Here is a 14,342-nt window from a genome sequence, read left to right on the forward strand (position 1 = left end):
TATAAAAAGGCATGTGGCACCACAGCACGACACCTCGTTTCTAACGAGGCCGCAGGCGAGGCCAGGCACCGCAGAGGCCTCTGTGCTCGGGCACTTCCTGTCTGGCATCGATGCATCAAACATGACTGCTTCACCCTAAACGTTTACCTTTAATTCCATAGCATAATCTGATGGATTAACATTTCGCCACCTTTTCCTTTTACTCTATAGGTGCCTATAATAAAATCAATAATAATAATAATAATAATAATAATAATAAAACATAGAAACACAATAGGTTTCTGCAGCTTCGCTGCATGAACCCTAATAATAATTATCATTTGGGATCTCCTGCAGAAGTCGTGTATAACACCACTAGTGATCCTGCCGCCCAACTCTGTGGCCTGGTTGCATCCACACTGTCCAGCTGGGTCCAGGAAAGGCACTCCCTCACGGCCTTCCCTGTGTTAGGGTGTTCAATTCTTAAATTCTGCTAAATGGACGTAATCTCTTTTGCCATTGTGTGTCTCCTAATCTTTACTGTCAGCTGCTCTGCTTTTGTGATTTTCTTTCCCTCATCCAATGTCTTGTCGCTGCTGTCTTGTTGTACTCCCTCAGACAGACAGACAGTTCAGCAGAGTTGAGCTTAAACTGGCCCCCACCAAATGTTTTGCTTCTCTGTTTTGACGGAGCCCATGGTGAATCAGTGTCCTCTGGTGCTGTTACAGGAAGCGTGCAGGTGAAGTGCTCAGCAACCACAACCCCGCTGCCTGACGCACAGGGCCCGTCCTCTGGCTTGTTTGCACAGCATGAGTTGCTGAAGTTACTAGGAGACACACTCTGCACCACCAATGAAAGTAGGTTAAAAGAGAAAAAGCCTGGGCCTCACAAACTTAGCGCTATACCAAATGATGCGCGCTATGCTGCACGCTATGCGAGCGATTAGCATTGAGTTTTGCTGCAGTCGTAGCGTATGTTAAAGACCAGTTCCTATATGAATGGCGGAACAGAAACATCAATTGACGTCTCAACTCCGTTTTTTAAAAAGGGAGTACCTTTGTTGTTTGCGCAGTCATTAGACATTTGATGTAAAGTGAATCGAAACTGCATTTTTTTCTTTTTTTTCAAGAGTAAAGCCACAATCAGGCTAATTTGCGGTGCCTGAGGCAGCTGGCCTCGTTAACACTCAAGAGTGCCAGGAAATGGTTTGTAGGTTATGTTTAGTTTTTTTTTCTTTTTCGGGGGGGTTGTTGAACTGATAGCTAGATACATAACATGAAAACATAACGTGCCTAGGAGCTACACACATGACATTCGGCTCTTACTGAGCACACTGCTTCGTGCTGGTGTTTTTCAAACTTGGGCAGCAGTCATACAGGGTCACTAGTTGTTTTGACTGTGGTGTCTTTAGGGTGTTATATGGTTTAAGGTTCAACAGCAAAAGAGGTGCACGTTCAGTGCAACAGATGATGAAAACTGTGAACTACTAATATACTAATCATTTTCTACACTGATTTTAATAATGACATGGTCACAGTCAAAAGACAATGTTGTGTACCTAAAACAATTAGGGTTATACTGATTACAATCACTACTACTGTATTAAACAACCGATTTATCCCAAATGCATTGTTATTGCAGAACTGAGTGTTGTAGTTAATCCTGCTTCTGTGAAAGAACTTCTCTCTGTGCAGGCAGGACACTGACCTGAATATAGCTGAAGTGCCCTCTCCATTTGTTGTTTTTTATTTAACTTTTTACAGTTCTTGCATGAGAACAATTTCCTGTTCACTGTAGACCCACAAACCTCTCCTTCTCTCTTTCTCTCTCTCCCCTTCTCTTTCTCTCTGTCTCTCTCTCTCTCTCTCTCTCTCTCTCTCTCTCTCTCTCTTTACCACATTCTCCTCCCCTGCCTGTGTGGCGGTAAGAGCGAAAGCGCAAAGTTGAGCTGTGGGAGATGTGAGCGGAGCCAGACGGTGCGTGTGGCCTGAGCTGACGAACCGTGCCGTGCTGTGCCGTACCTGCCGCTGGCGATGATATGAGGTGACAGAGATGGCCCGTGAGGTGTGGACGCTCCTGCTCATGCTCCTGTTCGCGGCCCTTGGCCACGCGCAGAGCGGAGGAGGAGAAGGAGAACGAGAAGGAGAGGAAGATGCAGGTAAGCCAAGTCTCACAGCACACGCTCCCAACACAGCACGTCGTTTCTTCGTTCCACTATGTTTGTTTTTTGCTACTGCTAAACAGCCACGTGAGAGGGAACCTAGAACGTATGCTCTTAAAAGCTCTCTGTTCTATCTATCATATGTTCTGTGAAAGCTATAAACGTTCGACTTGACAGCTGATTTGGCAGGGGAAGCACAATGTAGTGCTTTCGTGTTTTAAAATGAATGCAGATCCTTTATGCACAGCTCCAAATGGTTCAAATCAGATTTAGATTTTGAACTTTATTCACATTGAAAGACATATTACATCGACCTTGTTACACTGAAACAACACTGAGTCATTCGAATGCATATTGCATTTTGATACTCTGGATTAACATGACCCCTGGCCCTGCTGAAATCCTAACTCTAGCCCAAGTTATATGTTCTTCCACTATATCAATATGCTATATACTATCTATCTATCTATCTATCTATCTATCTATCTATCTATCTATCTATCTATCTATCTATCTATCTATCTATCTATCTATCTATCTATCTATATATATATATATTATCTGTATACTATGTTGTACTATTGTTTTATTGTTATGTCTTATCTAATATAATGTGTGGTGATATTGTATATTATTTTACTCTGTGTTTTTTTCCATTAGAGCTTGATGTGGACTGCTTCTCAGACATTAGTTTGAAGAAGTCCATTTTAACCTGTCTGTTTGACGAAGACCTTAGTGGTGTCAACGTAAGCCTTCTGTAAGCACCAAAACCATACAAAAACAACTTGAGGCAAGACATACATCTTCATTTTTTATGTTTTCCTGGCGCTCATAATTGAACATCATTTCAGCTCCCCCAAAGGACAGCGCAGGCACAAAGAGAGGAACTTCACTTTGAATGGGTCCAGTTTCACTGTGGAGGTTAATAATATATTGGAATACCATCTCATCATTAATGGCAACGAGCGGCCGCCAATGAAGATCTCAGAGATTGGTAAGTGCCAGGATCGTTCTTGGGTAGCCTATGTGACATCTGAAACACAGCAGTCTGGCAACACAGTACAAACGTTTCCTGAGAAGCCAGTTTGTAAGAAATGAAATAGTTTGGGGTTGTGTATTGAGTTCTCACATCCTTTTTCACAGACTATTTGAATACCCGTCTTCAGTCTGACACATTTTTTTTTACTGTTCTACCGTCATCTCTTGCTCTCTCTCTCGTTCTTTTGACAGTAAAACTTCCAGCGCCACAGACCGTAGCAGCCACATATCTCAAAACCCCAGGAGCGGTAAACATTAGTGTTGGGTACAGACATGACTTTGTCACGTCTTTCAATTTTGAAGTGCACATCTGGGACACAAAAACTTCTCAGGTGACACATTCTCTTTACTGTTTCACTGTGTTACAAAACGATTAATTTGGCTTAGTTAAAGAATAAAACTATTCATTCATATGGTCTTTATCTTTATATGGTCTTTATCTTTTTATGTAAAAGCCACCCAGAATCATAGCAAGTACAATTGCTTAAGTGCACCTGCACAATACTTTCATAAAGATCTGCAAACATTCATTTATAATCTGATATGTATTTAGATAACTTCATCAACAATGACATACCCGGGCAGAACCTAACTCAGAAGGGGAACCCCTTTGGCCTACTGAGAAGAGAGAGAGAAGGCAAAGGACAGAGAGAGAAAGAGAGAGAGCAGAGGAGGAGAAAAAACTGAAGTGTTCTCTATGAAATCCTTCCGCTATGCATATTATGTCTATTTCAGAGAGAGATAGAGCTCTTTGGGAAATTATATGTGGGTTTTCGCATCAAAAAAGCAGCTCCTGCGACCTGCAGTTTTTTATCTGTTTCACTGTGCATCAGTTTTGTACCCTTTGTGAACTCCGCATATCTATGCTAACCCCAAATGTATAAGAAGGGTCCTTAAACTGATTCAATTATTTGATATGATTTCTCACAAGTTGTACCTCTCTCCTCAGAAATGGGAGTATGAACGCCAATATGAGCCTTTCATGCTGGAACCAGATGTGAAGCCTGGTCCTTCTGAGTGCTCCGTCAAGGTGCGGGTCAGACCTACAGGTTATTTCAAGGGACGCTGGTCAGGCTGGAGCGCAACCACAAACTTCATGGTTCACAAAGGTTAAAGACAAATATACTGTGATTATGTTGTGCTATAACTGCATAGTTAGTTAATGTTGTTCATTTGTGAATATGCATTGTTAAGTGATATTATACATTATCTCCCGGTTAATAATAATAATAATGATGACTAATAATGAATATTATTATAATTATTATTATTATTAGTATTATACTTATTAATAATAATAAACCACAAACTTCATGGTGGAAAAAGGTTAAAGACAAATATGCTGTGATTATGTTGTGCTATAACTGCATAGTAAGCTTATGTTGTTAATAATGACACATTATCTCCTTGTTAATAATAATAATAATGACTTCATGGTTCACAAAGGTTAAAGACAAATAAACTGTGATGCTGTTGTAATATAATTGCATAGTGAGTTAATGTTGTTAATTTGTGAATATGCATTGTTAAGTGATATTATACATTATCTCCCGGTTAATAATAATACTAATAATGAATATTATTATAATTATTATTATTAGTAGTATTATACTTATTAATAATAATAAACCACAAACTTCATGGTGGAAAAAGGTTAAAGACAAATATACTGTGATTATGTCTATATGTGTCTATGTGTCTGCTATAACTGCATAATTAGTTTATGTTGTTAATAATGACACATTATCTCCCTGTTAATAATAATAATGATTATTATTATAATTATTAATATTACTAATACTATATATAGTATTGTAATTATTAATAATAATATTGTAATTATTATTATTGTTATTATTATAAAGATAATAGAGATCCTGTGCAGGGCGAAAACAGAGTCCTGTTGTACATCATTATCTCCGCCATCATCACCATCGTGCTGCTTGTCATCTGCCTGGCGACGAGGTTCCGCAGGAAAGAGTGAGCCTGACACACCTGTTCTTTCCACTGCGTTCACACCTGGTGCCCACACCCAGTTCACTCACACTCGCCCTCTGCCCTCTTTTCCTCCCGTCAGACTCAAGGCCTACATTCTGCCCAACGTCCCACATCCCAAGACCACGCTCGTCAATATGCAGAAATTTAACAAGGTTTGGCTTCTGGTTATCTTCTTTTCTCTCACCAGGAAAGAGCTGTACATGCGGCTGTGAGCCGATTTATGGCCGAGAGAGAAAGTGTGTTCCAAGCACTTTCAGAAACATTCACTTGTCCCATTTGAAATGGAGTTTAAATGTCACATGTAAATTAGTCACACTTGGATTTTGACGTGTCTTACTGTATGTCTGGCCCTGTTTGTGACTACTTAATGTTTCAATGCTTTGCATGTATCCTCATAACACATTTTGCTCCGTAAGAAGACTGAGAAAATGAATGTTTCTGTGCAACTGAATGAAAGCCTAAATTCATGCACATAATAAAAAAAAAATAATAAAGCCATAGACACTTCAGTTCTGATCTCTCTTGAGTACAGATCTCTCTTGAATACTGAGCTCTCTTGAGTACTGAGGTCTCTTGAATACTGATCTCTCATGAATACTGATATCTCTTGAGTACTGATCTCTCATGAATACTGAGTTCTCTTGAATACTGAGCTCTCTTGAGTACTGAGGTCTCTTGAATACTGATCTCTCATGAATACTGATCTCTCATGAATACTGAGCTCTCTTGAGTACTGATCTCTCATGAATACTGATCTCTCATGAATACTGAGCTCTCTTGAGTACTGATCTCCCCTTCTAAAATGTGTCCACAGAGCCTGCTTCTTAGTTTCAACCCAGAGACCTTTAACGACATTCACATCAAAGGACTGGATGAAGACGCGGGGGAGGACAAACCCCTCTCCCCCGATGGACAGGAGAGAGCTGGCACCAGGAGCCACAGCCCAAGCCAACTAAGCCAGGTCCTCCTCTGGCAGCTCCCAGCGGGCGACGGCAGCCCTGGTGGGTCACAGTCTGCACTGGAACGCAAGGACAGGGGGTCCACGGAGGTCCACGGAGACACCACGGGGGAGGCATCCGGTGAAGGAGTGAGGGTCCTGAGTGAGGCCTACACCACAGCCGCCTCTGGAGACAGCAACCCCTCCTCCTCGGTGAGCGTCCACCACGTACCACAACGAGAATGTAAGGATGAGGCCTACGTCACAATGTCTAGCCTCTTCAAGACACAGTAAGTGTGGAGTAACGAGTGTGGTGAAGAAATGGGTGGTTTGACACACCCACAGGTCAAAGGTCACAGGTCAACTGTCTCATTATGACCAAGCAGCACCACATGCAACATTCCAGTGCTTGAAACCTACCGATCCAAAATGGCTGCTTGGTTGCCTCAGGTCTGACACTGCTGGCCCACAAACTCTCTGATTCAACATGCCGCCCCCCCTCGGTGTATCCATCCAGAAGATGATGAGAAAACGTCCAAAATCACACCGGTAGCTGCTTATTCTTCTTCCACGCGAGAGACCAACCGCTGCTTCTGAGTTTTAGAAGGTTTTTTTTTTAGAGTTCATGTGACCGATCCATGAATTTCTGCGAATTGCACCAGGTTTTTATCAACACCACTACCGGACATTTCCGACATTTCACTGGACCCATACCTGCTCCAGTGGGCAGTGAGTGGATTGCACTGAAGCGTTAATTAACTTTGGAAAAAAACACTGCTTATTAACGCCTCGTACTGTAAATAGTTCAAAGTCTATCTCCAGACTTCTTTAGCACACATAATTCTCCAGTCAAAACCTCAACAATCATTGAAACAGTCAAGTACCTTATGGGGTCTAATACACACCCCACATAGTCCTCAGGGTTTTATATATTTTAAATATTTTGTAAAGAGCGTCTAAATGTTTAGTGTATGTGTTTTGTGTTTAGCTATTTGTACTGAACTAGCATCTGCAAATGAAGTGGCTGGCTTGGACTTGTGGTCTACTTACCATTACAGCACAGCGTGCACAACCAGATAGTTCCATGTTTTAAAAACATCTTCATCATATATTCCAATGTTTTGTTATGGACGGCTAATGTTCTGTTTTTATTTAGTATGGTAGGGTATTAAAGGTGCGATATGTAGATTTTTTTTTTTGTCATATACAAACACGCTGGCTGCTGTAAATGTACTGGTTCTCTTTTACCAAAAAAAACTTAAATAAAGAATCAAGATGAACAGCATGCAACGGACTACTGGACTACTGAGCACTGTCTTTTAACAACAATTGCACGATCAGGGTATGCCAAGAAACGTTTTTATTTTTGACATCAAAATCTACATATTGCACCTTTAAACTACTTAATGGGTGCATCTGTACTTGCCTCGTTATTCTGACGTGATATCGCCTTGAAATTCAAGTTGTTTATGTTCTTGTCTGCATTACTTAAACAGACATCGGCCATTGGACACATGACAGTTCAATGTGTCTGATGCTCCATGTGCATTATATACTGACTGTACATTTTGAGAAACATGTACTCTACAATACTTATCACTTGTGTAATCCTGTTTGAAACGGCACTGAAATAAAGAATACATTTACAAAGCTCAGAGTGATATTACCTACTTTTAATGTAATAGGGTACAGTACATGCACAACTAGAATACACACTCCTCTCTAGGTGGTGGCTACTCTAAGCTCGTACATTTCATAGATAATAATAATAATAATTCATTTAATTTGTAACACACTCTTCATTCAGAAGAATCTCAAAGTGCTCAGATGCACTGCCTTCACTCAATCAGCTGTTGAAATCCTACCGCAAGGGCTTGTGGTTGAGGTGTACACCAAGACATTATCTTGGAAGGAGAAGTAAAGGAATAGCTGGAAGGCACATGATTGAGTACAGCATTTAAGCAGTAAAAAAAAAAAAACTACTACAATTTTAAGAGCTTTAAAAAAATTATTTACAGCACAATAGAACTTTCTTTCCTTGAACTTGTCCAGATAGCATTGTGGTATAGATAATTCAGTGACACAGTACACATTGAGTATTAGTAAAAAAAAAAAAAAAAAGGCACGTGTTGTTGTGAAGGCACATTCAGAGTTTCCAGGCACTTCTCATCATTAGAATGAAATAGACGTCACTCTCGATGGAGGCACTGACTCCGCAGTAATAGTTCACGAACTCTTCCTTGGTCACCTACACACACGACCACAAAAGGGAAAACACACGCTTACCACACGCTTGCTTGCTCACACACACAAACATCTTCAGAACGCATCAGATGGGGAAAATGGAAAGTTGACAGCACCCCCACACCAAGTCGTCCGTACTTCTCCCCAGAGTCGAAGAGAAGCTAGAGAGAGCTGGTTAGTTGCCTTCCGGCCCACTGGGGCTTTAACAGTTTTTTTTTTTTTTTTTTTAAGATTTATTTTGGGGCTTTTTGGCCTTTAATCGATAGTTGAAGTGAAGAGTGGGACAGGAAATGAGAGGGAGAAGAGGTGGGGAGTGGTCAGGAGAAATTACATCAGACCGGAACCGAACCTGTGTCCTCCATGGGCGTCAAGCCCGAATGTGATCGGGGCTACTGGTTAAGGGATTTCACTGTGAGAACGTGTATGTCACATTATTACATTAATGCTTGAGCTTGGCATCATAGAGTTAGCTGAAACCGAAGCAGATACCATAGGTTAGTCAGAGAGTTAGTTAGCTGAAACCGAAGCAGATACCATAGGTTAGTCAGAGAGTTAGTTAGCTGAAACCGAAGCAGATACCACGTGTTGAGAGTTTGTCTGTCAAGAAATACTGTCCTGCATGAGTCTACAGTTAATAGAAATACCAAAACCAGACTAAAAGAGCAGTGGCTAGCTTAGGTGACACACCAACATGAAGGGCAACTCCTGGAGATCTCCTGTTTTGGTAGGAGTAAAAAGGCATTTATTTGCATAAATGCAAATATGTTCATAAGCAATACAAGATGTTGGTCTTTGTGGTCAGAGTAATTAGGATATTAAATAAGACTGCATTACGTCAGATGAAAATGACTGTGAATCAGAATCAGAAGTGTATTTACAGTAAATGTACAGTAATTGAATGTACAGTAAATAGTGGTAGTGGGGAAGTTGCCCTTCATGCCCATGGTGCTCAGTCTAGAGGGGTTAATCATTGGCTTTACTACAGTTATGATTCAACTGTGGGTAGCAAATCTGATAGCAGAGAGAGATTACAGAACTATGCTACGGTGAAGATGTCATTTAAATACACAAAGATGGGGAACGATGTCTCACGTGTCACCTTCTCCCCCTCAGAGGAATGTCTTTAGATGTTAATTGAGTTTCCAGGCATTTTTCATCATTATTATAAAGTAGATGTCTGTGTCAATGGACGCACTCACACCTGCATAGTAATTCGTAAACTCTTCTTTTGTGACCTAGGGCATTGGAAATACAGAACAACCACAAATTGAACTTAGGGTATCGCTAAGTTTTATAACGAGTCTCCTTCAGCACCTGCTGGAAAAAAAGTGTCATTTTGCACTCAACACTTTCTTCAATGAGCCGACAACATTACAGTTGCTCATCTGATATTTTTACATATATTAGTCCAAACTGTATCTGTAGAAGTATTAGCATTAGTAAGTATTATATGTATAGGTTGTTATATGTTTAAGCATACTGTATTGCATATTTATCTTGTATATTTAGTAAGGTTATTATCTGTTTATTACATGTAAATTATCTTCAGAGTACTTGTACAGATATGTTATGTTATGTTATGTTATGGTAGGTTGTGGTGCGGTGCCTTGTCCTTAGAGTTTCAGTACCAGAATATCTTCAGTATCACAATAAAAGACTTGAGACTTGAGACTATAAGCAACCACTTGAGTAGATAACATCATGTGGACAAGCCATACCTTTCCATCCTTGTCATCTGGGGAGTCAAAACTGTCCAGAAACGTCCGGAATACCTGCTCCTCTGTCCACTCTCCATTTTGATATTTTGGGTGGTGCTTGGCATTGTACACCCCCCGCAGATCTTCGATAGTTATCACCCCATCACCTGTCTTATCAAGCTTTCTAAAAGCCTGCATTATTACCTCTTTCCTGGCGTTGGACATTGGTGGCTGCAATGAGAACATAAAAGATCATTAGACCACAGATTCAGCAACAGCATCAGTCATCCAGGTGATTTGGCGAAGTATGAGATGATGCTTCACCCTCAGTGTAATAAGAAACTCGTCAAAATCGATGTGACCGCTGCCATCTCTGTCGAAGTGCTGGAAAAGTTTAAGAGCCTCATTCTTTTCTATCAGAACGCCATAGTCGTTCAATCCCTTCAGAAACTCCTTCTGGTCCAAAGTGCGACTGTTGTCGTCATCCATTATCCTGAAAGTTCTTAGAATGACACATAAGGGACAGATATCAGACTGTGTGATTGGGGGAAAGTTGGCTGTAGCCTCATTTACATAAAACTAGGGATATTCAACTTACCTGCCTAGACCTTTGATTCCAGATGACCCCCGTGACAAACATTGAAGTCTTAACCGCTCCACGGGATCCGAGGTCTCCGACAATTGACGCTTGGCGTTTATCGCCATCTCCCGGTCGTGTCGAGCGGTTCCTGCCATGGTCTTCAAAGAGTGGTGGTGTTGAAGTATTCTCCAATGTCTAAATTATCCAGTACTGCTCATGATTATGTACATTGGCAATTTAATATTAGTTGGCCAGAATCGACCTTGATATCTCTCTCGATGGTCAGATCATTTAGTGTATTTAATTATAGTGATCTGGCTACCGACGTAGGTTCATAATTTATTAAGAAAGCCACAACCAAATATCCTTATTAACATACGCTGTCTGCAAAGACAGAACACTAGCTATGTTAACAAACCAAGATATCCTATCCTTACAACGATAAAGCTAAAGATGGCCATTACTAACTTTACAGCTGAGCGGCCTATGCTCAGTTTACAGACTTTGCATCCGTTAGGGAAATTATATGACAGTCACATATTTGCATACCGTGCAAAATCCATGTTAAACTGACTAATTCGCCTATTTAACCTAAAAACATACCTATTAACGTTAACTGGCTAGGTTTTATTTTCATAAAAACAGTCGAGCAGTGAACTTACCAGAAGTGGAACTGGCCCCTCCCCTAGTTTGAGCGTTCTACTGTTTCCAAGGAAACACATTCTCTGTAGTGATTGGCTCAACCGGTTATCTACGAGACGCTACGATCAACAGTCAGTAACTGATGCTTTTGGATGCCACTGACTGTCAGGTGTATTTGTTTTTCTCTATTAAACTATGGATCAGAATGGGGTGGATATATTGCAATATGAAGCATGTTTAAAGACATAAGACAAAACATTTTTGAATCATTTTATTTTGTTTATCATTTCAAAATTTCAAATGTACATTTGCATACATGCACAAAAACAGAGAATCAACTCCAGGCTTTGCATAAATTACATCAGTTTTTGTGTAGCTGGGCTACACATGCACATCAACATATATGTTGTGGGCCGATTCATATTTACAGCTACAGCATGAAAAACATCTTTTGTTTTAGAGCCATATGAGGAACTGTTTGTATAAAATGAATTTTCAGATTCACTGGTTTACTCAAAACAATAATAACTCTTGAGATTACAAGGTCAGTCACAGGCAGAGAGAGTGGTAGCCTACATGTGGTTATAGTCTAGCAGTGTTAGAAGCTCATGCACGTGGACAAATTAAGCCAATCGCAGACACAGTCATTGCATTTTCAGGCAGGCATTTCTTAATGCATTATAATAAGCATTTTTGGAGGTGAAAGACATGTTAAATTTGCTTCATTTCAGGAGCTACGAAAAACATACTTTTCCCATTCTGTGATGTGGATATGTACATAACAAGAGCATGAGGAGCACACCATATCCAGACTGCTATAAACAAACTGCAATAATCAAAAACGGGATCAGACTAAGACACTTCATGTCAGGAATCCCAAAAGCAAACACAGATCTGTCTCCACAGGAGAGCAGGGGTCAGCAGTGAAACTGCACAGCTGAACAACATGCAATTCCACTATGGGTGGGAATCTCTTCGCACCTCAAGATTCGATTCGATTTCGATTCAGGTCAACGATTTGATTATAAATCGATTATCGATTTTAAATCGATTTTGTAATTAAAAAAAAACCGTACTTTCTATAATTTCAAAATCGATTATAAACTTTTCTTAATCGAGACAGAATCGTTTTCGAGAGAATCGAGAAAAATCGATTCATCAATTTTTTTTCCCACCCCTAAATTCCACATCTCCCTGCTGGATGGATTGTCTGTACAAGGGTTAGCAGTTAGGGGCTCAGTTTCAAAAACATTTCAAAAGGGACACTTTCAGTTTGCTCCCTCTTACTGACTGTAGCCATGGGCAATCTGAGTATTCACAGTCTGGTCAGGTCATGGATGTCTAAGTAGGCTGCTAATGCCTTCCTAAATTACTGCCATCACCACTACTGACAACATGTTTGAGGTAAGAGTTATACTTTGAATCTTGCTCTTTGATTCTAACAAATTCCCAAATGCCAACCTGGCCAATCACTTTTCTCATTCAGACGAAGGGCAGAGATTTAGGTTTCTGTAACCATAATTATCGGTGTATTACAAGCATCGTTTGACATTTGATTTAGTTTACAAAAAAATAAAAAATAAATTTAAAATAAATTTGAGTGATGTGAAAAAATTAATTTAAATGTAGACCAAGCTCTCCAGTAACCATGACCAAAAGGCCACACTCACAAAGAGGGTATAAAACAACACAATATAAATCTAAGTCAACAATGTACAGCTATTACGAGTCTGACCATCAAATTGTATACTTCATAGAAACTTCACAAAAAATGATACAGTTTTGCTTCCAGCTGTTCATACAACAACTGCCATTTGTTCGATTACAGTAACATTGACTCTCTTTTATCTGTTGTTATTATACAATGGCCCTTAAAGTGACAAATCATTTCAAACAGGTTACTTGCAAGATAGAGCTCTAACTCATATTTACACAACTACACCATTTGAATTAGGCAGACAGGTGACTACAAAATGGATGACAAGTAATCGTATATGATAACATCTTCTTGGGACACAGTACAAGGTCACTTCATTGCAGTATCTTTCAAAATGATTATTAAAACACTCTATATGTTATAAATACTATACAAAAATCAAAATGGCATAAACATCTAATGAAAACTATCAAATTGGCAACCAATTTGGGAAACAAATTAACATATACACCATAAATAAATACAGAGCTAGCATCTTTTTAAAGCTATGCCATCAAGAGTGCTATTTAGACAGTAGTATTCAGCCTATCGCTCACAGACAACACACACTACCATTACATCGAATAGGACTTCTTTTGAAAGACAAACTCAATGGAGCATATGAGGTATGGCTAAGCACAGACAGGATGGAATGTTTCAGGTCACCTTAGCTCACAACACTAAATCAAAATGGAGGGTGTTGACATACTAAGCACCCTGGAGTGGGCCAACACAGTAGCCATAGAAAACGGAAACAGCTGGGCGGAGTTGAAACGTTCACACACAACACAAACACGAACATAGATAAGTTTTAGTCTCTTCAGATCAGTCATGCAAACATGGCAAGCCAGGTATGAATGGGGATCTTCAATAAATGTCCTTTAAAAAAATGTGTACACACTCTGAATAAATACCCCAGTTCAGCAGCTCCCATCAGACAATCATCCTTCAGTACCCTTTGACCCTTGAGTAACCATTAGAAGGGGAGTGTAGCCATGAGGCCTAGCCATCCAGTGACATCACAGTGACATCACATAGACACTGGAAAAACATAGAACCTTTTTTTACCCTTAACCTGAATTAGGCTTGATAAATTATTGTACAGTAACGTTAATGTAAATATCTCCCTCAAAACAAATAAAAATAAATGTAAAAGTACAGTTGGGGATCCACTCCTAGATCGACACAGGCCGCAGTACTGGCTTGGACTCTCTCTGGGCACAAGTGCTTTGTTTCTCGAGGACTAAGTCATCAGACCTGTTCTGGCAGTCACCACTCACATTTACCTACTTATTAGACACACACACACACACACACTATCCTAGCACTGACTTTGTGTAAAGTGTGTGAAGAAAATCACTTGTGTTTCA

At 40.0% G+C, this 14,342-nt stretch overlaps 1 protein-coding gene across 1 annotated transcript; it reads right to left on the reverse strand.

Moving 5' to 3' along the window:
• Nucleotides 1-9,487: 9,487 nt before the first annotated feature.
• On the reverse strand, nucleotides 9,488-11,356 carry capslb (calcyphosine-like b; the record flags this gene model as incomplete). The annotated part of the gene is made up of 5 exons (XM_080841930.1): nucleotides 9,488-9,592; nucleotides 10,076-10,285; nucleotides 10,379-10,556; nucleotides 10,653-10,792; nucleotides 11,297-11,356. The coding sequence occupies 5 exons, from the start codon at nucleotides 11,354-11,356 to the stop codon at nucleotides 9,488-9,490; spliced, it is 693 nt and encodes a 230-aa protein (XP_080698056.1).
• Between the last annotated feature and the right edge of the window lie 2,986 nt (nucleotides 11,357-14,342).

Source organism: Sprattus sprattus (assembly GCF_963457725.1).
Source record: "Sprattus sprattus genome assembly, chromosome: 7".
NCBI lineage: Eukaryota > Metazoa > Chordata > Actinopteri > Clupeiformes > Clupeidae > Sprattus > Sprattus sprattus.